This window comes from Tenrec ecaudatus, chromosome 3 (genome assembly GCF_050624435.1).
Source record: "Tenrec ecaudatus isolate mTenEca1 chromosome 3, mTenEca1.hap1, whole genome shotgun sequence".
NCBI classification, from domain to species: domain Eukaryota; kingdom Metazoa; phylum Chordata; class Mammalia; order Afrosoricida; family Tenrecidae; genus Tenrec; species Tenrec ecaudatus.
The window spans coordinates 109,944,220-109,970,578 of NC_134532.1; the positions used below are offsets into that span (position 1 = coordinate 109,944,220).

Below are 26,359 nucleotides of genomic sequence, written 5' to 3' on the forward strand. Positions count from 1 at the left end.
AAGGGAAACTCCGATTGTTCGATATAAGTGAAATATATAAAGCTGTTTGTATGTCATTCTTCCCCAATATTTTGGTGTAAAACACCAAAAGTCCTATGCTTTGGGGAGTCTTGTTTTCACTCATGAGCCCAAGGTATTTCTCCACAAGAATGCCAATGATCACCGTGATGTGCTGTTACCTCTTTAACTACTAATTGGTAGATACAAGCATAACGCAGAAATATAACTTGCATTCGAATGAAACAATCCTGACATCATCCTCCTGACTGGTCTTTTTTCCTGTGGCCTCATGCTAGGTGTTCCTCTGGGCTTCCTGCTGGGAATAGCTCTCCCAAGGCGCATGGTCGCCAGAGTGATGAAATCCTAAGGTTGGGAACTGTGAGTCCTGAAGCAATGTGAAGTACTGCCTTCTTACATTCTTCTTTATTTACAATTTGGTAAAGAATTTATGTGAAGATGTCACAAGCAGATTTGTACACATGTTCCAACTGTTTTTGGAAATGGAATGGGCAAGAAAGAGTCATATCCAAGTTGAAAAGCAGGCAAGCATTTCAGATTTCAAGGGACATGCAGAAAAGGGAACATCTGTTAGATTCCCTGGGTCTGAAAGATGTCTGCGGAAGTCTTCAGCTAGCTGAGTGTGCACACAGGGCAGAGCGTGCGACTGCCAGCCCCAAATCTAAAGAGTGCGAGATTTTGGAAGGTCCAACTGTGCCAAAGGTTAGAGGGATCGATGTACAGGCCCTACCAATGAAAGGGGGAGAAGCAGGGGGGTGTTTTTTTATTTGTTTGTTATTATTATTATTATTTAAGGATTTGAATAGAACACTGCTATGGAAGGAAAGCCACCAAGAGGTAAGGGAGTTTCTGAATAATTAAAAAGTTAAGAATAAGCAAACTCAGTTGCCATGGGGGAAGGAGGTGGGGTGGAGGATAAAAAGCAGTTGATGTGGTAATTAAGAATTTGGTGGGAGCCTGAGCAGGTCACCTCCTTTCTCAGATCAGAGCCCCATCAGAAATTCTTTCAAGTGTCCTTCTGCGTCGCCAAAGATGACAACAGCAAATCAATAAGTGCTTGAAATGAAAGGGGATGTTGGCTAGCCCCCAGGCTACAGATTTCCCGCCGCCAGCCTTTTCTGAACTGCTAGCGCGCCTTTGCACCGCCTCTCTTAAGTAGAGCTACTTTTTATTCCTATTCTCAGGATGAAGGTAAGTGCCCAGTTAGCATATCTATTAAATGCCGCCTCTGGTTCCTTCGCTCGCCCGGAGCAGGGAGCCGTTGCGGCCGCTCCAGAGGCCAGCGGACAGGGCCGAGCGTGGAGGAGGTAAGCCTGGCCTGGCGGCCCTAAGACTCCCCGCTGGCCCAGCTTCTCCCAGGATTTAGCGCTTCTGGGTGAGAGCGGTCTGGTCTGGAGAAGAGCAAAGGGCCTGAGTGGCTGTGGCGATCGGAGCACTCCTTCCACTTTGTTTAGTGACAAAGAAGGACAAAATCGGGAACCACACGAGTGAGGGGCCCATGTTCCCGAATGAAAGCCCTGAATCAACTCAATCCAGAGTTCCCGATTTTGGTCAGTAACCCGCCCAATAGCCATCCTTCCCCGCCCCCCCCCCAATAGCGTCTTGATTTAGCAATCTGTCCAGCGCCCAACATGCCCGGGACGTTTTAATTAGGTAATTCATTAGTGAGTCAATACAGACATTTATATATTCTTTTAGCTCAAGTGGTTAAGTACTAATTTCGAAATGATTATAAAGCACCGGCATAAGCAACGCATAGTGATTTTAATTTATATGCAAATCAATGGGTTCGTCTTAAATGCTTCTCTCTCTGTCTCTCTTTAAAACAATTATTGTTTTGTAGCATCGAAGGCATGATCACACCAATAGAACAGACAATTCGGAAACAAGGTCTGGTCTGGAAAGAAAATTTAGGAAAGCCAACAAATCAATAGTGTTTGAGGCAGTTAAACATCGCTAGCCATTGGTATTTACATACTCGCTTGTTGGCAGATAAGAGGCTGGGGAAATTGCTTGGCAGGGTTGAAGTCATAATCCAGAGGGCAGGAAGTAAATGGTAGGACCGCTACCTCGCAGTGGACTCGAAATAATACTGTACCTTTCCCTAACCCTGACTCTTGGGTGAAGGGGATTTGGATGAGGTCACCCCACATTTCACCTGGCTTCTCCCCTGCATGGAGTCACCAAAATGTTCGTCCTCCTTGCACTTGACAAATTGATCCTCATTTTAATCGTCCTGGTCAACTTGTTTCCAATTTTGAAAGGGAGGGCATTATTCAGAATCCAACTAAAAATTCTCTGAATCCGCCTAGCCCAGCCCAGCTCCTCCTAACGATATTTTAGGTCGTGTTTATCCTCTGCAGCCCCCCACCACAAACACACACACACATTAAAACTGATCACTGAAAAGGCAAAAGTAGTGGCTGGAGGATCAGTCCAGTGACTCCTTAGCACAAGGGTATTATATCTTTTAGACAGATTTTGATTTTTTGGAAACGTGAAGAAGAGATATGCCTTGGGGGTGATTCTTCTCAAATATTCCCGAACAGTGGGTCTCACCAGGGACTACTAGGAGATCCAATCCGCGGTTTGCCGTTGTTTATGTAAAAGTGTAACATCCTGGAAATTTACAGATACAGGTCAGTGTCTCCCATCCAGGCCCTGGGGCCAGGAGATCTGGCCCTTAGGAACTGGTACCTTTGATGCTACAATCTTGTTTACATCTGCAAGGCAAGGAATTGCTTGCTGTGCTAGGTCCCTCTCCACCAACCCCCCCTTCCTTTCTAATTTGAAATAATCGAAATCTAAATACAATCACCACGACCCACTCTTCCATTTCTGCTCTGACGAGAGGAAAACCTGAAATCCACATCTCAAATCAGCTCGGAGGTTTGGAGCTCCCCAGCACCCTGTCTCCCCGCTGCATGTCTAATGTATTCCCTGGTGATGCTGGGCATTAATTAGTTGTTTAATAGGAGTATGACTAAAAATGTAAAAGAAGGATTAGGCGCGTGAAACGTATGTCCAGCTCCTTCCACACACTAGAGGAGGGAATGAGAATCATTCAGTGTCTTGTATTTCTCCAGGAACCATTTGCATTTCCCACCAGCTGCTCACTTCATCTGCACTGTCGCAGGGACCCAAAAGCTCCGCGGCACGGTGTCTGCGGCGGCTGGGACAGGGGTTAACAACCAGCCCTGGGCGGGCAAGACTCCAGACAGAAGGGAGGCGACGGGAAGGAGAGCTTCCTGGAGCCCCTTCGACCCAGCCCTGGTTTGCAGACCTCTGAAAGCTGGCGAGGGGGCGGTTGCTCGCCGGTATCTGCGCTTCTCTCCAGTTTAGCCCCTTTCCTTACTCCCGGACTCTCCCTGTCTGTCCGCGGATCTCTGCATCTTCCTGCCCGATTTCTCTCACTATCCCGGGGGAGAGTGCCCCTCTACCCTCCCTACCAACTGAAGGCGAGGCCCTTCTGCTAAGAGCTTCTCTAAATCTCTACAAAATGAAAAGGGGCCAGGGGGGGAGCATTCACCCATTTGTTGGGGACCAAGGAGGCAGCAAAAATCTAACTGAGCCATCCAAGGTCAGAGATGAAAACCTTTCTGTGACTACATTTTCCCGTGTGCTCTGACTTGGGGGTCCAGGGAGAGGATTTGTTGAAATTTTATTTTCTTGCCTCGGCAAGATTTTCCGGAGTAAAAGAAAGAAATGTTCAGAGTCAGAAGAGGAAACAGAAATAAAAACAGCACATGCCTCCCAGTGCCCCCCCTCATCCCACCCTCCCATGCACACTTCTTTCCCCTTCAATGAAAGTCTCTTTACTTTCCAATCGGTTAGGAGAGAAAGTTTGCGTTTTCACGGATGTTATCAGGTTAGAAATGACTTTAAAATGTAGACCTCCCGTCAGCTTCCTTCGTAGCTGAAGAGGCTAACCCTTTTCCATAAAATGAGTCCATCTGTCGACTGTTAGCTATTTCAAAGTAAAGGGATTTAGCACTCAAAACAAATTGAGCAAGTTTGTTTGCCTGTTTTTACTGCGAACTCAAATGAATTCAAAACACGGCGTAATTCAAGAAAGCACATAACATATTCCAGGCAGTCCCCCAAATGTAGTGAAAACCCTGCACCTATGTGTTGATCCGGATGGTTTTTAAAAGCCAGCTTTTTCTTTTTTAAGGAATGTCCGTATTCATGCATTCCCAACAAGCCATTCTATTCCTTAAAATCCCTTGAACAATGATTTGAAAAGAGCAAGACAACTTTCAGAGAGAAGTGTACTCTCTATGAAGGACCGACTGGGAGGACTCTTTCATGGCGAGCCCTACCGAGTTTTGCGCTCTGGAAGAAGTTACTATTGGTTGGAAAGCCTCAACTCATGGGCTTTGGCTCTTGACCCTTTCCCAAAAAACCTACATTCACAGGACGCCCTTGAGATTGAAAGAACTTTGTCCACTATGTCTGGCAGAAGCCTTCGCACCTGGTCCTGCAGGGAAAACATATTTATAGCTCTTCCAGTCAAAGGCAGAACATTGAAATGTGTGTGTGTGTGTGTGTGTGAGTGTGTGTTTGTGTGTGTGTGTATCCTGCTCACTACCTACTAGCCCTTGCTTGAATCAAGAAATCGGGAAATCAGAATTTAGAAGGAGGGCGCACTTTGGGGGTGAGGCTCGCCCCCTCCAGTATCACAGGCCTTTTTCCAAAGGCCATGGTGGGTTTGCGAGCAGCTTTCCCACCACTGCCGCCCCACTAGGCCCGTGCAATTTAACACCATCCTCACCGGGAACCTTAACCTCGTCATTTTAAAAAATGAGATATCCGTGACCCGGGGTGAACTTGTTGAGGGTAGGTACCGCCTAGGAAACTCTAGCCTCTGGCCGCGCCTAGCCTGGTTCAGCGCTGGCCCTCGGAGCCCGTTGTTCGGCGCGGAGCCGGGCCCACCTGCGCGCGCAGGCCCGGGGAGGCCTCCCGGGGCCCCCCGCCTTTGACCTCAGGCGCAGTGTCACGGCCGAGCTGGGCCCAGCGCCTCTGCCTACCTCCCATTGGGGGTCCTCTGGAGCTGCCTATCCTCGACCGCCCACCCAGACTCCCCCCTCCTCGCGGATCACCCCATTTTTCCAGATCTGGCCTCGCTCAACTGCCCTCCCCACCCCACTCCGTCCATCCACCCCCTCCACCCCCGCCTCCAGTCCGTCAGTCCTCCATTCCACCCCGCCCCCCGAAGTCTCGACCTCTCAGGAGAGGAAGGTCACTGACGCGCGCGTGCACACACACACCTCGCCCGCAACAAACCCACGCGCGCTGGTCTTTGTTCCATTGGGGGGAGGACACTTTCCCTGCTGTCCCGTGCTCCCAACCCGTCCTGGTTTGCTGCCCGGACGGTTTCTTGTCTCCCCGACGCCTTGGGCCTCCCTGTTGCCTGTAGAAGGACTCCGGGTTTGACGCGGGTTTGGGGGGTGTTTTCTTGTTTGGGTTTGTTTGTTTTGTTTTGTTTGAATTTTTTCCCCTTCTCCTCTAGCCCATCCTTCTCCCCCCGCCCCCTGTCCCTTCCACTCAGGGAGGGCGTGCGCCCGCCGCGCGGGCTCGGTCCGCTCCGGTCTCAGCGCCCAGCCCAGCTTCCTCTCCCGGGCGCTCTCCGGGCTCCGGCGGCCGGCCGCTCTGCCCGCGGGGCCCGGCCTCCCTCGGCGCCCGCCGGCCCCGCGCGCTGCCCCCGCCCCGGCCCGGCGCTGCTCGCAGCGCGGCGCTCGCCCGGCGCGCAGCCCGCCTCGGCGGTCCGCCCGCCCGCCCGCCCGCCGGCCGCCGGCCACTGTGCAGAGGAGTTTGGTGGAATCTCTGCTGACGTCACGGCACTCCTCACGCGGAGCCCGAGCCGCGGGGAGCGCGAGGGAGGGAGGGAGGGAGGGGGCGAGAGGGAGAGGGGGCGAGAGGGAGCGAGCGAGCCGGAGAGGAGCAGAAAGCCACGGCCAGTGGCGGCTGGATCTCGGAGTCCGCCGCGCCGCCGGGCAACCCTCTGGGAACTTGGCGCCCTCGGGAGCCCCGCAGTCCTCTCGGGCCCCGGCTTTCGGGAGCTGGCGGTGCAGCGCGCGCCGCGGCTGGCTGGCAATCTCCCGGGAAGCCGTGGGACGCGGAGACAGCAGCTTTCTCCCGGTAGCCGGTAAGTGGAGGCCGCCTCTACGGTCGGGATGTGAGATAATGCGAGTCTGGAAATTTGTTCCACTTTAGAAACTCTTCACCGGAGGTGATTTGTGGCTCCCAGGGCTGCGGCTCCTGCGAGTTAGCGCAGTTGGTAGAGAGACAGGCAAAGCCCCGGTCTCCTCCGTCTCCAGCCACAGACACATCTGTGGGGCGCCGCAGTCAACTGGGAAGGGAGACCGACCGGGGCTGGCATTTCAAACCAGGCATCTTCCCTTCAATCTCGATGCCAACCCGACCGGGACAAATCCTCAGGCCGAGGATTAGCCATCTCAAGAGAAAGGGCTAGTTACAAAGTTTCAGCTACTGGAAGATTAAGCTCCCTGAGCATTGCTACCCATTGGCAAAAAAGGTTCCATCTTAACTGGCAGCTAGTGACCTCTCAGGCCCAAGCGAATTACCTGGGAGCCAGGCCTCAATGCCAAGCGCGCGGGATTACTTTGGATTCTAAATCCATTAAATTGATCAACAGTCAAATTCAATCTTGCACTTCAAGAGATACATTTTAAATGGGTGTAGGAAGAAAGCTAGTCTGTAAGTGGACACTCAGAAAAGAATATATATATCGCGATTCTAAACCTGAGAAATGTGTTCCTCTTTTTATTCCAATTTAATATGTTATTTTCCCAAGCGATTATGAAATCACACCATCATAAGTAGTATAATTTCACTCTGTCTTTTGTGTGAGCATTTTGTCTTAACGTCGTACCCTAAATTGGAGGGGAGGAAAAACAACTTTCACTATTAGATACTATAACAATCTAGGACTCATGCATTCTTAAACATGGGTTTTTTTTTCTTTTAAAAAATTGATTTCAAGAAAATGTTCGTGCATTCCTCTTAGGCTATTATTAAGAATTAGTGATTCTTTTTCTCAATCAAAATTTCGTTTTGGAAGAAAGCCATTTAAAATCCCAATACTAACAAAGTCAAGGAAACAAAGCCCTTAGAGGCGAATGAGAATTTTTGTTGCTGTTACCTCAAACAAGCATAGAAGGTTTCAGTAATCAAACTTTCCACAGAATTAAATAGCGACTTCATTTCTGGAATGTTTTTCTTCACCTCAGCAAAACTACACTTAAATTATTCAGGTGCTTTGTTCCTTAAATTGAGCACGTTTATCTCCAAACGTTCCTAAGCATCAATATTAATTGGTTTAAAAAGTGACTGAAACCGGGTAAAATACAGAACTACACTAAACAGGATTTTAATTTCCTTAAACGATTACCCACTGCAAATTAATTTACTGGCTAATCTCGCCAATTTAGTTCATTTGAAACATATGTTCTGGTGCTGTTTATTTTTTAAGCTTTCCATTAAAGATTGTGTTCTGGGATAACAAAGTGAATGGAAGGGGGAATGTGAAAAGGTTTGGAATTCTGAGAGGTTTTTTTTAATCCCACCCCAGCCCCACCCCTGGCAATGTTATTCCTATGGAAATCGTCAGAAATGATTTTTAGGTCATTTGTTTGACTTCTGAGGCATTGCCTGTCCACTGGCCTTGGCCAGGGCCACTCCAAGGGGCTCTTTCAGCTTGGTCAGTGCCTGGTATGACTGAGTGTGCCCACAATCTCACAGCCAAGTTGGTCAAAAGTGGGTGATAGATGTATACATAGTCCAGCCAGGATATGAACTCTCAGTGTGGCGAACAAGTCAACATCTGAAAAGTTGTGCAGATCCATTTGAGGGATCAATTAGCCATGAGGCCGATCCTGAAGCCCCTCAGTCAAATTTGTCACGCAGCATTTGTCTTGACAGGGCAAGTTCAGGGTCCGGAGTGGGGAACTGGAGGTGCCCTTTTCAAAATTATCTGCTGCAGATATTTTACAGTCAATTCATCTACTAGGCCGGATCATTAGATGAAGCATAACATGCAGATCTTGGGGCTCAAAGTAAATCCCCAAGTCATCGGGACACATAGGGATGAGGAAGGAACACGCTTTGTCCTTCTTTTCAATCCTTTGAGCTGAAGCCCTCTGAATTTCAGAGATTTGTTTAGTATTGCTCCGTTTGATCTTCAACATAGCCGCCTTGCTGGAGGTGGGAGAAATGTATGATAATCGACTGATTTACCACCGGGCCACCTGATCACTTCCTTTTGTATATTTCCTCCTTGCAGAAAATAAAAACAATTTGCAGTCACCATCTGCAATGCTCTGGCCACCGCCTAATAATACAGCCAGTTCGGATATTTTTTAAAAAAAGATTATAGAAATGATGATGACATGCAAATTTCCCTTGAAATTATCATAAGTAAACATTTGAAGTCTGGACTAATAAAATCCCATCTGTGTTACTTCATATCGAGTTAGTAGAGAGCTGTGATAATGAATTTTGTAATATCTCACGAACAGACATCTCAATCAGGGACTAATCCTGTGATTTTACTGCAGAATCACTAAATCTGGAGCCGCCAAACTGCTACTTCTGGGCCCCTGGGCCCAACCAGGAGCCTTAGAGGCCCCGCCCGCGTCCCCGGAAGAGTGAGGGACCGCCTGGCTGTCCCCACCTTTGGACCCCCAAGCCGCAGGGCAGGGCACCCCTCCTCCAGGCTGCGACCTTGGCCTAGAGTTCCTGCACTAGGCTCGCTCCCGAACAGGCGGAGAGGGCAGGAAAAAGGGCTCAGGCCAGAGCCGGGCCCTCAACTCCCTGGCCACTAAGTTCTTGCCCACCTGGCAGGCGCCCCGCATCAAGTGGGCCCTCCAGCCGCCTTCGTACCCTGGTTGGCATGGGGAGGCAGTTTCCAAGATCGGAAGGGTGGCTGGAACCTTCTTCCTTTTCTTCTGTCTTGAAAGCAGCCGCGGTGGCTCCTCTAATCCTCTCTGACCGAGCCCCCTCGCCACCCACCGCTCCTGCTTTGCCTGTGGCGGAGAAAGGGGGCCCGCATTCACTGCTTGGCTAGCGGCCTTGAGGTTGGAAATTTGGAAAGGGGGGGGGGGCGGTGATTGGGCCTGCCGGCGAGGGAAAGAGGAAGAAGCGAAGGAGTCCTTCTCCCAGGACTGCGTCCCTGACTTTGTCGGGTAGTGAACCCTTCAGTGTCCTGTGTCCTGCCCTCCTGAATCTCAGGTCGTCCTCCTGTCCATCTCTCCTCTGTGATCCTAAATCAAGCTTTAGGCTAAATAAATGGCCCGGTGAGGATCTCCAGGGGAACGCGTGGCTAAATATGGAAAAGTGGATCCTGATGGATGGGAGACTTGAAGCCAGCTCACTCCTGGAGCACCCTAGGCCCAGAGCCTTCAAGTCCTACTGGTTTGAGAAATTCCATATAGATAATGAGGAGGAGGTGTGCTCCACAGAACTCCTTCCCAGGACAGGGCCGGTCTGGGCCTGACGTTCTACGAAGGCTAACTAACCCCCCACGAAAGGTCCAGCGCAGTGCTGGACGTCGGCCTTCGCACACTCCGGTCCACAGCTGAAGTCTGTTAAGGTTGCCCTCGTATTCAGATGGGCACTTAGCCCCAACCCCAACATCCTTTTCTTAAAGATCCTGGTTCCCCAGAACGCTATGCCATGGAAGGTCTGTCACCCCCCAGGGGGGGCCAGTGGCTGCAGTTCTGGAGGGAGGGGCCCCTCTTGGTAAACAGATGCCCCTCATCCCACACACCGGGCGAGTGGCCAGTGCGGGTGCTGCTGGACACTCTGGAGGTTACCAGGTTCGAACAACGCGCCTGAAACCAGGCACAAGGTAGGCAGACAGCAGCTGCCATCGAGGTTGCTTGCCGGCCACGGGCTGCTCACTGCCCTCCTCTCTTGTGTTTTGCAGATAACGGGGAATGGAGACCAACTGCCGCAAACTAGTGTCGGCATGTGTGCAATTAGGTAAGAGTCCGCTTCTCCTTCTCTGGGCGACGGGCGGGAGGCCGCGCCACGCGAGGCCAGCTGGAGGGCATCGGCCCCGCGGGGAGGCCCTGGCCAGGACGCAGATCAGGACCCGCGCTGCCGCCGCCTCTCCGGGCCCGGGCCGACGGCCCGCAGCTCTGGGCGGGCTCCTGCCGGTCGCAGCTGCGGGCCACCGGGGAGGCTTGTGGAGAAAATCGGCCGCCGGACTCCAGGTGGCCCGGGGGTCCGGGCGAGAGGCGTGCTCCCCGCTCTTTCCTCTAACTGCGTCTCTACTCTTTGTCCCTCTTTCTTCTCCGTCCCATCTCGCCTCTCCTCCGCCCGGCTCCCTGCTCCCCACCCCCGCCGGGCTCCCCTCTGCCGCCGGCCCGGGCGTCTGTCGCCCTCCCACATGGGCCGGGCGCGCGGCCCAGGCGTGCAGCCGGCGGCCGTTGAGTGCCTCTTCTCCAAAGACTCCGACATCAAAAAGGTCGAGTTCAGCGACTCTCCCGAGAGCAGGAAAGAGGCGGCCAGCAGCGAGCTCTTCGCGCGGCAGCGGCCGGGCGCCAATGGTAAGGCGGGGAGGGAGGTGCAGGCCGCGCGCTGGGCACCCGCCTCCGGGCCTCCGGGCCGCGGGTGAGCGCACGGGGGCGAGAGCCGAGCGGGCCGCGCCGGCTGCGGCGATTTAGACGCTCGGCCTCTGGGTGCGACGGGAAGTCCCCGTCCCGGGGACGTTAATGCCTCTCCCAGAATGATACTGCACCCCTGAGACCTAACACCTCTCCCCCTGGCTCCTCGCGCGCTCTCCCTGTGGCCTGCGCTCCGCGCCCACTCCCGAGCCCACCTCGGCGCCGCCAAGCTGGCGAGGAAAAGTGGTCCAACAGCGACCTCTGTCGCCCGCCAGGTCCCATTGCGCCCGGCCCCACCAGGCCCCACCGAGGGCCGGCGACTCTCCGCTGGGCCCCGCCCAGGCCTGTGGACGCCCGCCGGGTTTACCGCGGGAAAGGAACCGACGAGGCCAGGGTGGGCGCTGATTCGCCGGCGTCGAGGGGAAGGAGGAGGGGGGACGTGTGCGGAGGGGCTGTAAACCACTTTGCGACCCAGGGCCGTCGGGCGTCGCAGCCCCTGGAGGGGAGGGGAAGGGGATGGAGCATGCGCCCCTCCATTCGTGGACCCGAAGCCTACCTGTTGTGCTTATGGCCAGGGCTTGGATTTGTCCAGTGTCCTGGCGTGATTGGCAGGTTTCACTCTGGCCCCATCAACCAACATTGCTGCTCTAAGTCAGAAGGCTTGGGGGCGAGGGGGGGGCAAGACGGGGGAGTTAAACGTCCCTCACAGGCCTTTGTTGAATGGAAACGTGTCCATGCTTGTGCGTGTGTGTGTGTGTGTGTGCGTGCGTGCGTGTGCGTGTGTGTGTGTGTGTGTGTGTGACAGAGATAGAGACAGAGAGAGACTGACAGAGGGATGGGGAGCCAACGTTTCCTTCGCAAACATGAAGAACTCATATTTACTCTTCTTCTTTTCTGTTTTGCTAGACTCTGTAATAAATAAGGCCCATCCCGCAGGAGGTTGTTGACCTTTGATAGTGAGGCGATAAAGTGCGCTCCCCTCCCAACTGCCTTCAGCCCCTAGCCCCTTCTTTCGGGATTAAAGTGCAAGGATGTATGTAAACGTAATGTGTGTTGGAGAGGGCCAAATCGGTACTCCCCGCTGGTAAATGAAACTGAATTGCTTAGAAGAAGAAAAAAAAAGCATTTTAGGCTTTTCCCCAGAAAGCATCTTTTGTCGAAATGGTCTAACGCAGTCTGGAGCAGAAGTGACCACACTGCACCGCATCGGGAGCCCTCCTACTCGGCCAGTTAAACGCTCACTTGTCCAGGATTAACCCCACGGGGTTAAATGGGGGCACTCCAGAGATAACGTCGGGTGATTTCTGTCATTAAGATTGTGTTAAATTCTTCTTCTGTTTGATGAACGGTCATAAAAATAAATTATTAGACCAGAGTATGTTTGGGATCCGGTTAAAAATCAAGAGAGGCAATGACTCCTGGAGAAAAGGCTTTGTGCGGGACTCAGCCCTGGCTCCTACCACTGGGAGGGGGCGGGGGGCTCAGGGGGTATTGGCTCCCTCTGTCTGGCTTCTCTTGGGGCGGGCGCTGCGCATCGCACCTGCGGACATTTCTAGCTGAGATCCACCGACGCTAAACGCCTCCTCCAACTTCCATCATCCCCATGCCCACACCTCCCAAACTGTTTCTTTGCCTGAGAAGGGCTTCTCAGGGCTGGTCACCGGGCGACCAGAAGGAGAAAAGCTCTTGATGAGGAGAAACTCAGGATAGAGCTGGGAGACCTTTAGGGCCCCTCCCTGTACCCCAGGCGTTCAAAAGCTGAGGAGTCCCATTCATGCCCTGCACAGGCCAGGCAGGCATCCCTGGGGTCTGCTGTGGTTTGCTATTGTTGTTGTTGTTTATAATTAGCAAATAAACAAAGAATTAGGAATAATGAGTGATAGTATTAACTATTATTTTTAGGCCTGGGTTCTTTTGAACTGTGCTTCCCCAACATTGTCACTTCATCTGTTTTCTACCTTTTGGAAGAGAGGGAACTTGCTGTCTAAACATGTTTAATGTCATTAATTAAGGAGAGGCAATGATGGGAAGAAATGCTGGGAGGGGTGGGGGAGGGGCATGGAATCTCTGTTTTATTGGCTTTTAGTGAACTTGCAACACCAAAACTGTCTCACATGAGTGGACAAAGCAATAGCTTACCTGGGGAGGGGAGGCGTTGCTGGGAGTTCCCTTTAACTTAGCACATCTGCAGGTACCTGGCCACAGCTTGCCTTTAGAAGAAATGGATTTATTTCCTTCACTATTTTTTGTTCCTAGTTGTTTCTTTTTTCAGCAGAAATAGGTTTACAATGCCATGCGATATTTTAAGAAGTATATGACGTTTCACTCTTGGTCCTCACCTTCCCCATCTCAGAAACAAACACCCCCCCCTTATGTTGTGTGGGTACAAACACACAGTTGCAACGGAGTCTTTTCCGGCTGCTGGTGGCTCCACGTTGATCAGAATAGAACTGAGCGCCACAAGATTCTCAGTGGCTCTTTGTCATTGCTGTTTCCTTCTTTGGAAAGAGACCACCAGGCCTTAGTTTCAAAGTTCTTCCCTTGATGTGGACCCTGCCCTGGGGTTGTGATCCTTTATAAAGATGATTTGAAAACCACTCTCTGAGTAGGTGGCTTTGGCCTCTGGGAGGTTTGAACTCGAATATCATCTCATCGTCATCCTTATCATCATCAGGTCCCCTGGCCTGTGGTGAAACTCTGGATGGAGTCGCACCTGTTTCCACTCTCAGGAAAGTGATTTGGCTTGAGGGCAGGTAGACCTCCAGAGGCGAGGTGTTTGAGGAAGACGGAGAGGGGACTGACGGAGGCCCAGGGCATCCTGGGCAGAGAGAGCTGCCCCCATGGCACTTTGCTACATGAGGAAGAGGCCGAGGCCCACACAGAACCACCCCTCAAACCGACGCACTTGACTTTTTCCCTGCTTTGGGGATGCCTGAAGGAGTCTTCCTTTTGCGAAGCTCACAAAACAGCCTTGACCTTCAGTGAAAAGACTGCCAAATTGTCCTTCTGCAGTCAATGACCCAGAAATGCTTCGGGGCAGAGACTCGGGCCGGTCTGAAATCGGACCAGGCTGCTGCCCTTTGGCCCTGGCGCTTGGCTTCGCGGCCTGCAGTGAGGCGGCTGCATTCGCCCCACCTCCCTCGGCAACGCCATTAAATTTTAAATAGCTGCGTCCAAAAAGAAAAGCCCAAAGGATTCGTCCCAGGTTTGGGTGCGAAAGGACTTGGTCCCCTCGGGAGAGGGAAAAGATCAGGCCCCTCCCGCAGGCCGGAGCTGTAGCTCAAACCCCAATGCCTTCAACGCGGCCGCGGACTCCCATTCATCCAATCACCAAATGCTGAGGACAAACTCTAACAGAGTCCCTACAAGCACATGATCTGTGCCCCCTTCGCCTCAATAAGAAGACTCAAAAGTCAAACCCCAACCAGTTGGGGGCTGCCCAGACCCGTTCCTACAAAACGTGGACCGGGGCGGCCTGGGGCGGCGTTCAGGGCCTGACCACTGTCGAAACCGAGGGGACATTTCGAAGACGGGAGAGGAGAGGAGAGAGAGATAAAAAAGAAACTGGGGAAAGAGAAGGTTTCTGTTTTCTTTTCTTCTCTACCCCCACCCCCAGCTCGCTTGATCCGCCGCCTATTGGCAGAAACTGCCTCTCCAATTTGTCGCTCCCCGCCCCCCCTAGGGACCATTACACCAATTGCCCCACGGAAGCCAGTCCCTGCGGACCCGCCCGCTGAGGTGGTCTTTAGCGGCGCGCCCCCGCGACGGAAATGGAGCCAACTCCAAGTTTCGTACAGGCTGGTTTAGCTGTGCTTCCTCACCGCCCGCTGTTAATACACCCAGCAGTTGTAAGGGCGACTCCGGGGAAAAGGAAATGTATAAAGAAAGCTTATTCGTGAGCAGGAATATACTAATGGAACAATCTGACGTCTTCTTAATCCTATGTAAAAAAGCTTTGTCGTCTTCCTAATATTGACTGAATGGGTAATTAATGGCTCTTCATCTAGGCGAATACCCTGTAATCCAAGATAGGCAAAAGACAACAAGCCCAAGGTAAAGACAAAAGGCCCAACTGAGGCCGCCCCACCCACCCACCCACGCGCCAGGGTCCCGGGCTGTGAAAGTTTCATCTCCCAGATGAAAAAGGCAAGAAGGGGAGAATATACTTACTGTTCTGGGGCTGATTTTAGCCACTGCACCTAGCCGCCTACCTCAGTTTCTCTTCCACTTTCCCCACCAGACTTCTCCCGGCGTTTCTTTCTTCTTAAGTCCTTTATTTTGTTGCCGTCGTGGGCCAGGACCCGAACGTCTTCCCTCAGGGTCCCCCCTTTCATTTAGGGACAGTGCTTAATAACAGATCGTCCCCATGCGTTGCCCCAAAAAAAGTCCGGGCAAGGGACCAAACTCTCTTTGATGAGGAGAAGGCACTTGGACCTCGGCGGAGTAGAGTCTGTGAGGACTGAGGGAGTTGAGAGGGGTGGGAAGAAATTAATGGAGAGAAAGCATGCAAAACTGTTGAGAGAGAGATCAGGAGTGATGTAGTCAACTTCGTTGTGAGGGCCTGACACTGAGAGTGCCTGCGATTCTGCCAGAGTGTTTATAACAGGTTGACATTTTAATTTAAACCTTTAGAAGTAATATATATTACTTGGGTTACTACAATGAAGTGGGTTCTTTCTTTTTTGTCAGCTGACAGCTTTTAAAATATTATTTCGCTAGGGAAATAAAAGCTTCATCTCAGATTATAGGTGGGTATTTTTGGATTTATGTGATTTATGGTCACCATGACAACTAATGCTGAATGTTAGCTACCAGCCTGTCTAGGAGAGGGCAGGCAAAAAAAAGGGGGGAGCGTGGCAGAAACAGAACAGAACGACAAGAGCTGGAGAGGGGAGAAAGAGAGAAAAGAGAGGGGAGTTTTAATGCAACTCCTGTTACACTTTGTTTTTATTCTGGTTTTGTGTTTTTCTGAAGACCTTCGGAACCTGCTGGATACTTCCCATCGTCTGCATCTTCTTATCGAGATTCTTTATCAGATTGTATCTATCTACCTGCTTGGCTATCACAATCTGCCAAGATTCCAGCTCTCCCCCGCCCCCACCCATCTCTTTATTTTTACTAATCCCCAGTTAAGAGTTGGGACGGAGGGGAACCAATGACGTTTCAGAGGTTAAATGGGTGCCCAGTAAACCGGTGGGGCTAACATACAAATAGAAGGGAGAACGCATTATGTTAGCATTGGGCGCCCTTTATGCATGCTCTGGCCTTTCTCCTCCCGATGACAGTTTCAGTCTCAGAATCCCACGGGGCAGGTCCCACCCTGTCCTATAGGTTGCTGCAGGGTCCCTGTAAGTCAGCACCAACTAGATGGCAGGGCTTTTTTTTTTTTTTTTTTTTTACTAATACTGCGTTCTTCTCCGAAAGGCACCCTTTCCCGTCACCCCAAACTCCAACTCCAAGTGTGTGATCACGTCGGAGTGCTAGAACCAGGGGTGCTGAGAGCATCTGCACAGACCAGAGAGAGTGGTGTAGCAGAGGAAATTCAGGAAAATATCTGCCCTCCCCCAACCTTTTTTTTTAAAAAAAATAAACCAGTATGTATATTTGGGGACATAAAAAACGTAGGTATGTATAAAGCAAGTACTGTATATAATGTTGCTTAGGGAATGGGAGAAATGAGCCACCGCGACGGGTTTTCGTCTCTGGGTCCTTCCGCTTCGCTACGTTGGGGAAAGAGGCCCTTTCCAGCTGGGTTTGTATGTACAGAAAATCGAGACGGGTGAAGGGCTATTTCTTGGACTGGGTGCAAGGTTCCCATCTGACCTGTGTGCCTCACATCATTCCAGTCCTGTCACGTGGTTCTGAGCAGAGTCTCTCAGGGTCGCGTCTGTCCAGGAGCTGGCTGGGGTCATGGGGGAGCTCCGCGCCCCCCAGGCCTGACAACACTTGGCGAAGTCTAATTAAAGGATCATTTAGGCGAACTCTAAAGACAGAGTCTTTCCAGGAGCCCAGGGTTGTTGGGTTGGGTTCCCCGCTGCTACCGCAGATTTCAGGGGCGCAGGCTTACCGCGAAGACTTCCAAAAGGAATTTGCGCCACTAAAGCTAAGGAGGAAGACTACAGTGGGTGGTGGTAGATACCAGCTGAAGATAGACTAATTCCCTGCCACACGTTCCCCTCCTCACAGATCTCTTTTTAAAAGGATAAGACCGAACACCCCCATTGGGAAAACCACTGATAGTACCCGGATTTGAAATGCCACACCTACACTGCGCTTTCCTTTCTCGCAGCACGAGGGTGCAGCAGGTCCAGCGCCCTGCAGGGACCGTGAGCTTTTTTTTTTTGAGCAGAAAAGCTTTTATGGTGGAGGCAAAAGTCCCAGTAGTTTCTCTAACCAAAGAAAATCCCTGGCGGAAGCTACAATAGAGCATTCCCTACAAATAACTAGCTATTCTTTAATCCCTCCTCTCCCTCCTCTATGCAGTGCAGGCCTGTGCACTGATTGGATTTCCAAAGGGCCCACCACACACCAGGGCGTCTGCTTTGGAAAGGGTTTCTAGGTCACCACTACAAGACCTACCCCCACCCACCCACTGCCTTTCCCCATCATGTTCATACCCTCCAGTCTCAGACTGAGTGAACCCTATTAGATCCCACCCCCCAAAAGTGTGACCCACTTACAATTCCCTAGAGTATGTGACCCATACTCATGCATCTGGTATTCACACGGGGTCACTAGGAACTGGAATTGACTCCCCATTGGCAATGGCTTTGCAGTCTTGGTTTAGAGTGTGTGAGGCTGATCGGGAGTTGAAACCAGCTGGAAAACGCAAAGAAAAGCTTCACTCATTTGTTATGGAGTGCTAAGGGGATACAGAGATACTCATCCGTGTTCTCCCAATCATTATCTTTATTGTTCCCTTTACGTTGTGATGGCTTGACACAATCCAAGACTCCTTCTGGTGTTAGGCTTTTGGGCTGTCTGCAGATTACCAGCACTTTCCGCTTCTCCCACACTTGGGTGCTCCGAAGAACTGTCATTTGCCCTTGGGTCTCCACTGGCTCCTGAGATCCCTTAAGGTTCTTAGGACCTGGGTAGTTGCCATGGTGCCGGTTCTGTTAGTTGAGGAGCGCCACAAGAGCTTAAATCCAAATGCTGTGGGTTACTGAGAGATGGGTACCACTTAGAAAGCTCTCTAACTGCAGAGCATCTCCGCTTTCTAGATTATGAAGTTTTTTGGGAGGGGGGTGCCGGGGAAGCCCCCAAACACCCCAAGCCTCCAGCCAAAATCAGAGCTCTGAGGTTTGAATCTTGAAACAAGGAAGAGATGTGTGCTCACTTTGGCGCCCATGTGTTTTTCCCTTTGGGGCCATAGTATTGTGGGACCACAGGTATTCAGAGGTTTACAAGAAGAAACTGGAATATGATTAGTAAACACAGTGGGCAGAATAGAGCTAGCTTCATATTGACTTTGTTATAGGTCATGGGCTGGCAGTGCAACGGGAGGAAATATTTACTTTACACATATACTTTATGATCTTGGGGGAATTAGAGGAAATTCAATAAGAAAAAACGACCAGAAACATTTAAAACCCTTATTTGAAAGACTTACGCAAATTAGAGTCTTATCAGATTAAAAACCACTACAAATGTAAGAGCATTGTCTTCGGTGAAATGCTGTGGGGTCTGAGAAGGAGATTCTCCACCAAATCTCAGGGATAAAATGCGTCATTTAAGCACCAGATAATGAGCAAAATGTAAATTAATTTAACCTTCTTTAACAACAGGCTGCTGGTGTAATATGTATAATTTAGTGGTAAGATTGCAGGACCTAATACAGCACAATGCATAAGCCTTAGTTAATGCAGACCTGTCATATGGGAATGTGTTCTGCTCTGAGCAGGTGTGTACACGCGTGGAGTGGGCAACCTGGAGTAAAAGGGTCAAACCAGAAATGCTAACTGAAAGCCTATTCTGAAGAAAGTTCTCCCTTGTAGCTAGATTCATCTTAAAGTGGGATAGTAACTTGTCGGGAATGACGGAGGACAAATAGATGCCCATTTGGTTCTTGTGCAGCTCAAGTTTGTTTAAAATAGAGCTGAGGTTACAGATAAGTTTGTGTGTGGGGGGGGGGGTAGGGTTGTCAAGGACAACATAGGTTACAAAACCTTTGCAGTTTTACCCACTCTGCTTCCAACCGAGTAAGTTTCCTAATCTGGTGAATAAGGACAAGGAGGAGGCTTTCTGAAGATACCTAACATTGGTCTTGCAAATCATTGACTGTAACGTCAAACAAATCCACATGTGGAGATGATAACCCTAACTCCACAATAAAACAATCTCCAGTGCAGAAACCTAGGGGAGATTAGGATAGGCTTTACATGGGACGTGACCTAAAAGAGGGTAAAAGGACTTTTCTTTAGAATGATGCCTTTGCTTAAAAAAAAAAAAAAAAGAAAATCCATGGGCTTGTGGATGTAAAAAGTTTGCTGCCCCAAAGGTGATTTACACACACACACACACACACACACACACACACACACACACACACACCCTTTGTTTTGTCTGAATGAATAAGTCTTTGCTCTTTCTGTTGAGCTTCTCTGATTTTTCCGACCCTACACCCTGCGCCTCAGCCTCACTGGAACTTTAGAGATCCAAGACAGCCTTGAGCTCCCCAGGAAAAAAAAAAATGACTGCTCAAAATCATCCTTGAAATCGGTTATTTGGGAACATTCTTAATTATATGGGAATTTATTAAAACATATTTCATATATAATTAGCGCAAGGTTGCCGATTCTATAGGCCTCATGGATTTGAATCTGAATGACAATAAAGCAAACAAAAGAGCTTGACTTAAAGCATGGCCCTCCTTTGGGTTAGGACAGGCTTAATACAGTGTACAAGAATTTGAAAGATCTGGGATATGTGTCTTAATCAACTTTAAGTAGAATGGATAAGCTTTCAGCATTTTGAAAACGCTAGGCTAGGGTTTCTGTTCTATTGTGTGTTTTCTGTCTGGGGACTAATAAGCATTACAGAGAACGTGATCTCAGGCGACATTTTATTCTTGTATAAATCCAGAGTGAATCACCAAGCAGTTGTTCGTTTAAAGTCAAGGTAATTTTCTTCTGACGGGTCCATTTGCTTCTCAATTTCTAATTTATTAGCCTGCCTTTTCAAAGCTCTGCCTTCTATGCAATTAAAGTAAAGCTTCTGCAGATTAGCGCAGCATTGACTTGACAGGCTGTTTAGAAAATTTAAGATGGGGGTGATGATTTGTAGGTTATTTTTTAAATTAAAAAAATTAAATAGCATGTATCTTTTTATATAGCAATACACTCTCGAGAGGATATGGATGTAATGAGACACAAAAGGAAAGGTGGGGGGGGCGGTGTGCCCTGTCGGCCTGTTTCCTTCAGCCCTCGACCTTTCTGTCCCTGCTCCAAGCCTTCCCATTCCCTGACTCCTCTCTTCATCTCTCCAGCTCCACGCCCGAACTAAAAAGCCGGTTTGTCTTCGGCCGGGCGGGAGCAAAATTCCTGGAGCGGGCCTGTGTAGACCGGGTGGGCACCTCAAACATTAGCTCGGCCCCGCACTGCTGATAGGCGCAGGCAGGACCGGCCCCCCGCCGGGGGCCTGGCCTCCTGATTGGTGCGCAGCCACGTCACTCCCGGCCGGCGAAGGGGAGGAGGCGGCGGAGACGGGGAGGGCCGGAGAGGGTTGGAGAGAGCGGAGGCGGAGTGACGTCTCCGCCCCAGGAAGCCCGCCTCCGTTTTAAGATGTTAGGCCAACTGGGAAGCGCAGAGCCGCAGAGCTGGTCCGTCGCAAGTCTGGGTGCCGGGAGCTGAACTGAGGCCAGAACAGGCTCGAGCTCCACGGGGGCGAAGGGTGTGCTTGTGCGCGCCGCGCAGGGTGCTCCCAGAGGCCCGCGCCCCGCCGCCGCCACCGCAGGGGATCTAATATCAGCTACCTGTCCCTGTCACTCTTGACACTTCGCTGTCAGGGCTGCCGCGCGGGGGGCGGGCAGAGCTGGCCTTTCGGAGCGCGGTCAGCGTTAGCGTTCCTTATTGGAGGGGTGCTCCGGGGAGGGCGGGAGAGAGGCAGGGGGTCTTTGCCCACTCTGGATCCTCTTCGGAGCTTGGAAGCCAGCTCCCTGAAGACGCGCCGAGCACTGTCCTCCTGCCCACATCCCATGTCTCCGTGTGACCGCTGACTTCTCAGCCACCGGACTTTTTCCGCTTGAGCCTACCGGGGACGAGGGGCGGCTCGACTGGAAGACCCGGCGCCGGTTGCTTTTAGCACTGACTGTGCGTGTCCCTTGGCTCCGCCGGCGGCGGCCACTGCGGGGTAACTCGGCGCCCAGAGCGCCACCGGGGCGGGAGCCTTGCACTCAGAGGCGGCGCGCTCCCTCGTCCATGAACTGCATGAAAGGCCCGCTGCACTTGGAGCACCGAGCCGCAGGGACCAAGCTGTCGGCCGCCTCCTTGTCTTCCTCTTCTTGTCACCATCCCCAACCGCTGCCCATGGCTTCGGTCCTGGCTCCCGGGCAGCCCCGTTCTCTGGACTCCTCCAAGCACAGGCTGGAGGTGCACACCATCTCCGACACGTCCAGCCCCGAGGCCGCAGGTAAGGCGCCGCGCCGCGCCGCCCCAGCCCAGCCTCCGGGCGCCACCGGACGCCGCGCGTCCGTCGGCCCCTGCTGTGGGGGCGTGGTGGGAGTGGGCGTCCAGCTTGTGCTCCTGGGTTCTGATAGATACCCCTCCCCCTTCCCTTTCTGCCTTGGCTGGGTGGCCCGGCTCTGGTGGCTCAGGCAATTCTGCAGCCCTTCCGTTTGCTGGGTTGCAAAAACCAAAACAGACCATGTCTATTCGAGGACACTCAGAGGGCGTCCGGCCGGTCCCAGCTGTTCTCTCGCCTCTCAACCTCAAATAGCTCCGCTGGTTTGCAAAGTATCTATAAAACTCCGTCTCCGAAATGTACTTGGACAAGAGGTAGTTGTCCTAAAGGGCCAGAGGACTTGGGTCCCTAATGGAATCCCAGCGCCTGCATGTTTCCAGCCTCCCGAAGGCACATCGCAATCAGCGAGCTCTACCAAGGGGGTCTGTAAATCGCGCACTGGTGTGTGTGTGTGTGTGTGTGTGTGTGTCCAGGAGAGCTGGTGTGTCTGCGCAGGTGTCAAAATATAGTTGGAGGCTTGGGCTATAAAACCGTCTGGGCCACGGAGCGGAGATAAACATGTAAATAAAGCGTGCGGCGCTGGGGGAGGGGAGGGAACGGACGCGCGCGCTCACCCTCTGTCCGGACACCCTGCGGCCACGGGAGGCGCGCTCCTGTCCCGGGAGGCGCCCGATTCGGCGGCCCAGACCTCGGCCACCCCGGCCCTGGTGCACTTGGCGGGTTGCACTTGACAACACTGACGGGAACGCGTGTGTGTTTCGTTTTCAGAGAAAGACAAGAGCCAGCAGGGCAAGAATGAGGATGTGGGCGCCGATGACCCGTCCAAGAAGAAGCGGCAACGGCGGCAGCGGACGCACTTCACCAGCCAGCAGCTGCAAGAGCTGGAGGCCACGTTTCAGAGGAACCGCTACCCGGACATGTCCACGCGCGAAGAAATCGCCGTGTGGACCAACCTCACAGAAGCCCGAGTCCGGGTAGGAGCCTGCGCGCACGTGCGGACTAGGAGAAAGGGCTGCGGGCAGCCGCGGGGCAAAGGCTGGAGGCCCCTCAGCGGCCCGCTGGGAAGGTTGCCGCTCCGATTCCCAGGCCTGGAGCGCGGCCTGGCGCTGCTCCCCGAGCGGCCCGGGCCCGCTGGCCTCCCCAGGCCGCGCTCTCCGGGGCTGCGCTGCGCGGGCCATTTCCCAACACAAGGCGTTGTGTTCAGGGTTTGCAATCGCCCCACCAGGAGCGGAGAGCCGGCTCCAACCTGCGCGCCTCTAACCAGGAAACCCCGCCAGCGTCACGAAAGGCTTGGAAAAACCTTCCGGCAAGCACGCTCTGGGTTTTCCTCCTCTCACTTTATCCTCCCCACCCGGCCTTTTGCGCTTTTTCGGCCATTCAGATCTCACCCACACCCTACTTCCCTGGTTTTGTCATCTCCGGACGGAAATTTTAAGTACACAAAGCCCTCCCTATTCTGCTCGCTTTTTTTTTTTTTAGGGGAAAAGGGGAAAGAAGGAAGGAAGGAAAAAACAGCTTTCTGTTTGATTCGTTTATCTCTTAGGAGTTACACACTTTGGAATTTGTTTCTTTCGCCCTTACTCCTAACGATAATCATCGTTCTATTAAAAAAAAAGACTTACCTTTGCTTTGCGGCAAATCTGTTCTTTATGGATTGGCCCAAAAAATTTAGTTTAAATGAATTACCCAATAGCAACATCGGGGTTTGTGCCGGTCGGTGGAAAATTCCAAATTTGTTAGGATTCTGGACGCAGAAAATAAGACTGGCATTGGTGGTGGTGGTGGTGGTGGTGGTGGTGGTGGTGGTGGTGGTGGTGGTGGTGGTGTGTGTGTGTGTGGCGCTGTGAAGAGTGAAGAAATCTCGTTAGGTTAGAGAAAGCAGAGAAGAAAACAAAATGTAATAATACTGGAAAGAATTAAACACCAACACGCACTCCCAAAGGCAGAGAACGTAGGCGCTCTGAGTGGCATTTGTGCAGGGCGGGAGTCTAGACCGGTGGATAAAAGCGGGCCCGCGTTTGGAAAGGGTTTTAGTTTAACTACGAACCAAAGACGCCGGCTGGGGCCGCGTGGTTTCGCGCAAGGTCAGTCTTTCATTAGCCCCGGGCTCTTGAGGGGAACAGGCCTTGCACGTACTCTTCTCGCTTGAGCAAAGTTTAGAGGGCCTAGAGTGGAAAATGGAGAGTAATTAAAATAGAAACGCAATCCTGGATTCTCAGGAATCCGTCGGAAAAGGCCTCCTCCAACCACCGCCCCCGCGCCGCCACCACCACCACCTCGGGCTGGTCTGCATCCCCTTCCTGGCGCGGGCTGGATTCTCGCTGGCAGGGGCTGCCTCCTCTCAGGCCTACTGCCTGCCCAGTCTAGCGCGAGCGTGGCGCGCGTTTTATAGCAGTGGGGTGGCAAGAGGAAAGGGGATAAAAAGAAAATAAGAATAAAAAGGAAAGGGGGTGGGGGCGGGGGTGAGGGTCGACGGATTAGTCGTCTGGACCCGGCGGTGATGTGTAATGTGAAACATCACCGATGTCAGCTCGGAGATCTCGGGCCAGGCCTCGTTCCAATACACAAAAGTCGCCGTCTGGGCCCAACGGCGGGCCGATGTGGATTGGGAGCGGGGTCGCGATGGGGCCCCGTGTCGCGAGTGGGGGCTGGCGGGCCGGGGCCGTGCGGGGTCGAGCCCGAGCCGGCCGAGAGGAGGGGCGGGCGGAGGGAGGAGGCGGCCACCAGAGCCACCGGCTCTGCGTTCCTGAAGATTTACCCGCCAAGCTCCTGGAGTTTAACGAGCTGACAGGGAGGCGGTCTTTTTGGTTTTTATTTGGTTGTTTTGCTAGGCGAGGAAAGGGGCGGAGGCGAGGGGTGGGGTGGGGAACGGTGCTGGTTGGGGGCGCGCTCTTCAGTAGGTGGAGGGGGCTCAGTGGAGGTCCGGAAGGAGAAGGAGGAGATTTGTGGGTACGAGAACGGCCTCCGGTGGCCTCCCAGCAACTGTCCTCTTTCCTGGCCTTGTGGCTTTGGAATGGAAGCAAGTTTGCAAGGTGACCCGATCGGAGTTGGGCAGAAAGCCGGCTGCCCCACGTTTATTTGCCAGTAAAAGTTGGGGGACCCGGAGGAGGCCCTGGGTTGGTGACTCAGGAGCCTTCCGCTGGGTTTGCAGAGCCACTCCGAGGCAGGGACACCTGCGCGGTGTTGGGCGAAGGGTGGAAGGCTGATTGGAGTGAGTAGGCCAGTGCGGGTGTGTCTGCGTTGAAGCGGGTGGTGGTGGCGGCTTCCGGTGCTTCCCAGAATATAGGTTTGACTAATATTCGCCGTGTCGTTTGTTTGCTTCTTTGTCGTCTCCTCCACCCCACCCCACCCCACTCCCTCCTAGGTTTGGTTCAAGAATCGCAGGGCCAAATGGAGAAAGCGGGAGCGCAACCAACAGGCCGAGCTGTGCAAGAATGGCTTCGGGCCGCAGTTCAACGGGCTCATGCAGCCCTACGACGACATGTACCCGGGCTATTCGTACAACAACTGGGCCGCCAAGGGCCTCACATCGGCCTCCCTGTCCACCAAAAGCTTCCCCTTCTTCAACTCCATGAACGTCAACCCCCTGTCGTCGCAGAGCATGTTCTCCCCGCCCAATTCCATCTCGTCCATGAGCATGTCCTCCAGCATGGTGCCCTCGGCGGTGACGGGCGTTCCGGGCTCCAGCCTCAACAGCCTGAATAACTTGAACAACCTGAGCAGCCCGTCGCTGAATTCAGCGGTGCCGACGCCGGCCTGCCCCTACGCGCCGCCCACTCCGCCATACGTTTATAGGGACACGTGTAACTCGAGCCTGGCCAGCCTGAGACTGAAAGCAAAGCAACACTCCAGCTTCGGCTACGCCAGCGTGCAGAACCCGGCGTCCAACCTGAGTGCGTGCCAGTACGCGGTGGACCGACCTGTGTGAGCAGCCCGAGCACTGGGATCCTAGGACCGAGACGGATGGGGCTACTCCGACCTTGAAAGACTGGGAATTGTGCTAGAAAGTCCTGGGCACTAAGGAGATCGAGGGGAAGAGAAGAGAGAGAAAAGGAAACCACTGAATTCAAGGGAGCTCCTTTGATTTCAAAGGAATTTCCTCAGTGTCTAACATCTTCACTGAAAGCATCTCCAACAGTTGCAAGGACACACACAGTGTGTGTGTGTGTGTGTGTCTATAAATGCGCTCCTGCGTGCACGCACACACACATATACACACGGATATTTGACTGGATATGACATTTTAACATTACTATATGCTTGTTATTTTTTAAGTTTAGCATTGTTAACATTAAAATGACTGAAAGGATGTATATATATCGAAATGTCAAATTAATTTTATAAAAGCAGTTGTTAGTAATATCACAACAGTGTTTTTAAAGGTTAGGCTTTAAAATAAAGCATGTTCTACAGAAGCGATTAGGATTTTTCGCTTGCGAGCAAGGGAATGTATATACTAAATGCCACACTGTATGTTTCTAACATATTATTATTAAAAATGTGTGAATATCAGTTTTAGAATAGTTCCTCTGGTGGATGCAATGATGTTTCTGAAACTGCTATGTACAACCTACCCTGTGTATAACATTTCGTACAATATTATTGTTTTACTTTTCAGCAAATATGAGAAAAACGTGTTTTATTTCATGGGAGTAAAATCTACTGCATACAAACTGGTCTGGATTTTTCTTGCCCTCAGTCGCCTGCCTTCCTGGGGCTGCTCAGCCACTACGCCTCCTCAACAAACCAGGCCCTTCTGCCTGCCCAGTTAAACACACAAGGCAGTAGTACTTAGATTTGGTGGAAATAAATTATAGTCACTCATCAGAAACTTTACAAAAGGCACTCCTAGGGGGGAAAACAAGTGCCTGGTCTTGTCTCTTAGATTTTTCTTTGGCTTAAACCCAGAAGATCCCATGATTGCAAGTCAATAATATAAGAGAGAAAGCAGGAAGAAGGGGGAAACTTTAGAAACTAAGCCAGCTTGGAATGACTTTCAAATTTATTTCTTTTTTTTTTTTGGCAGGGGT

General features: G+C 52.0%; 1 protein-coding gene across 3 annotated transcripts; it reads left to right on the plus strand.

Moving 5' to 3' along the window:
• The first annotated feature begins 5,934 nt into the window (after positions 1–5,934).
• PITX2 (paired like homeodomain 2) lies at positions 5,935–25,992 on the plus strand. Of its 3 annotated transcripts, XM_075543920.1 has the most exons (4): positions 5,935–6,166; positions 9,968–10,023; positions 22,098–22,303; positions 24,694–25,992. In XM_075543920.1, the coding sequence occupies exons 2-4, from the start codon at positions 9,978–9,980 to the stop codon at positions 25,255–25,257; spliced, it is 816 nt and encodes a 271-aa protein (XP_075400035.1). In that variant the 5' UTR covers positions 5,935–6,166; positions 9,968–9,977; the 3' UTR covers positions 25,258–25,992. The 3 variants fall into 3 exon arrangements, with proteins under 3 accessions (XP_075400035.1, XP_075400034.1, XP_075400036.1); XM_075543919.1 differs by lacking the exons at positions 5,935–6,166; positions 9,968–10,023 and adding an exon at positions 10,034–10,592; XM_075543921.1 differs by lacking the exons at positions 5,935–6,166; positions 9,968–10,023 and adding an exon at positions 20,992–21,278.
• The last annotated feature ends 367 nt before the right edge of the window (positions 25,993–26,359 follow it).

Excerpts from the sequence above, each read along its gene's own strand:
- PITX2 (XM_075543921.1), top strand. The coding sequence starts at position 21,068 with ATGAACTGCATGAAAGGCCCGCTGCACTTGGAGCACCGAGCCGCAGGG. Across the intron at positions 21,279-22,097 it reads GTCCAGCCCCGAGGCCGCAG|AGAAAGACAAGAGCCAGCAG; the intron begins GTAAGGCGCCGC and ends TTTCGTTTTCAG. Across the intron at positions 22,304-24,693 it reads TCACAGAAGCCCGAGTCCGG|GTTTGGTTCAAGAATCGCAG; the intron begins GTAGGAGCCTGC and ends ACTCCCTCCTAG.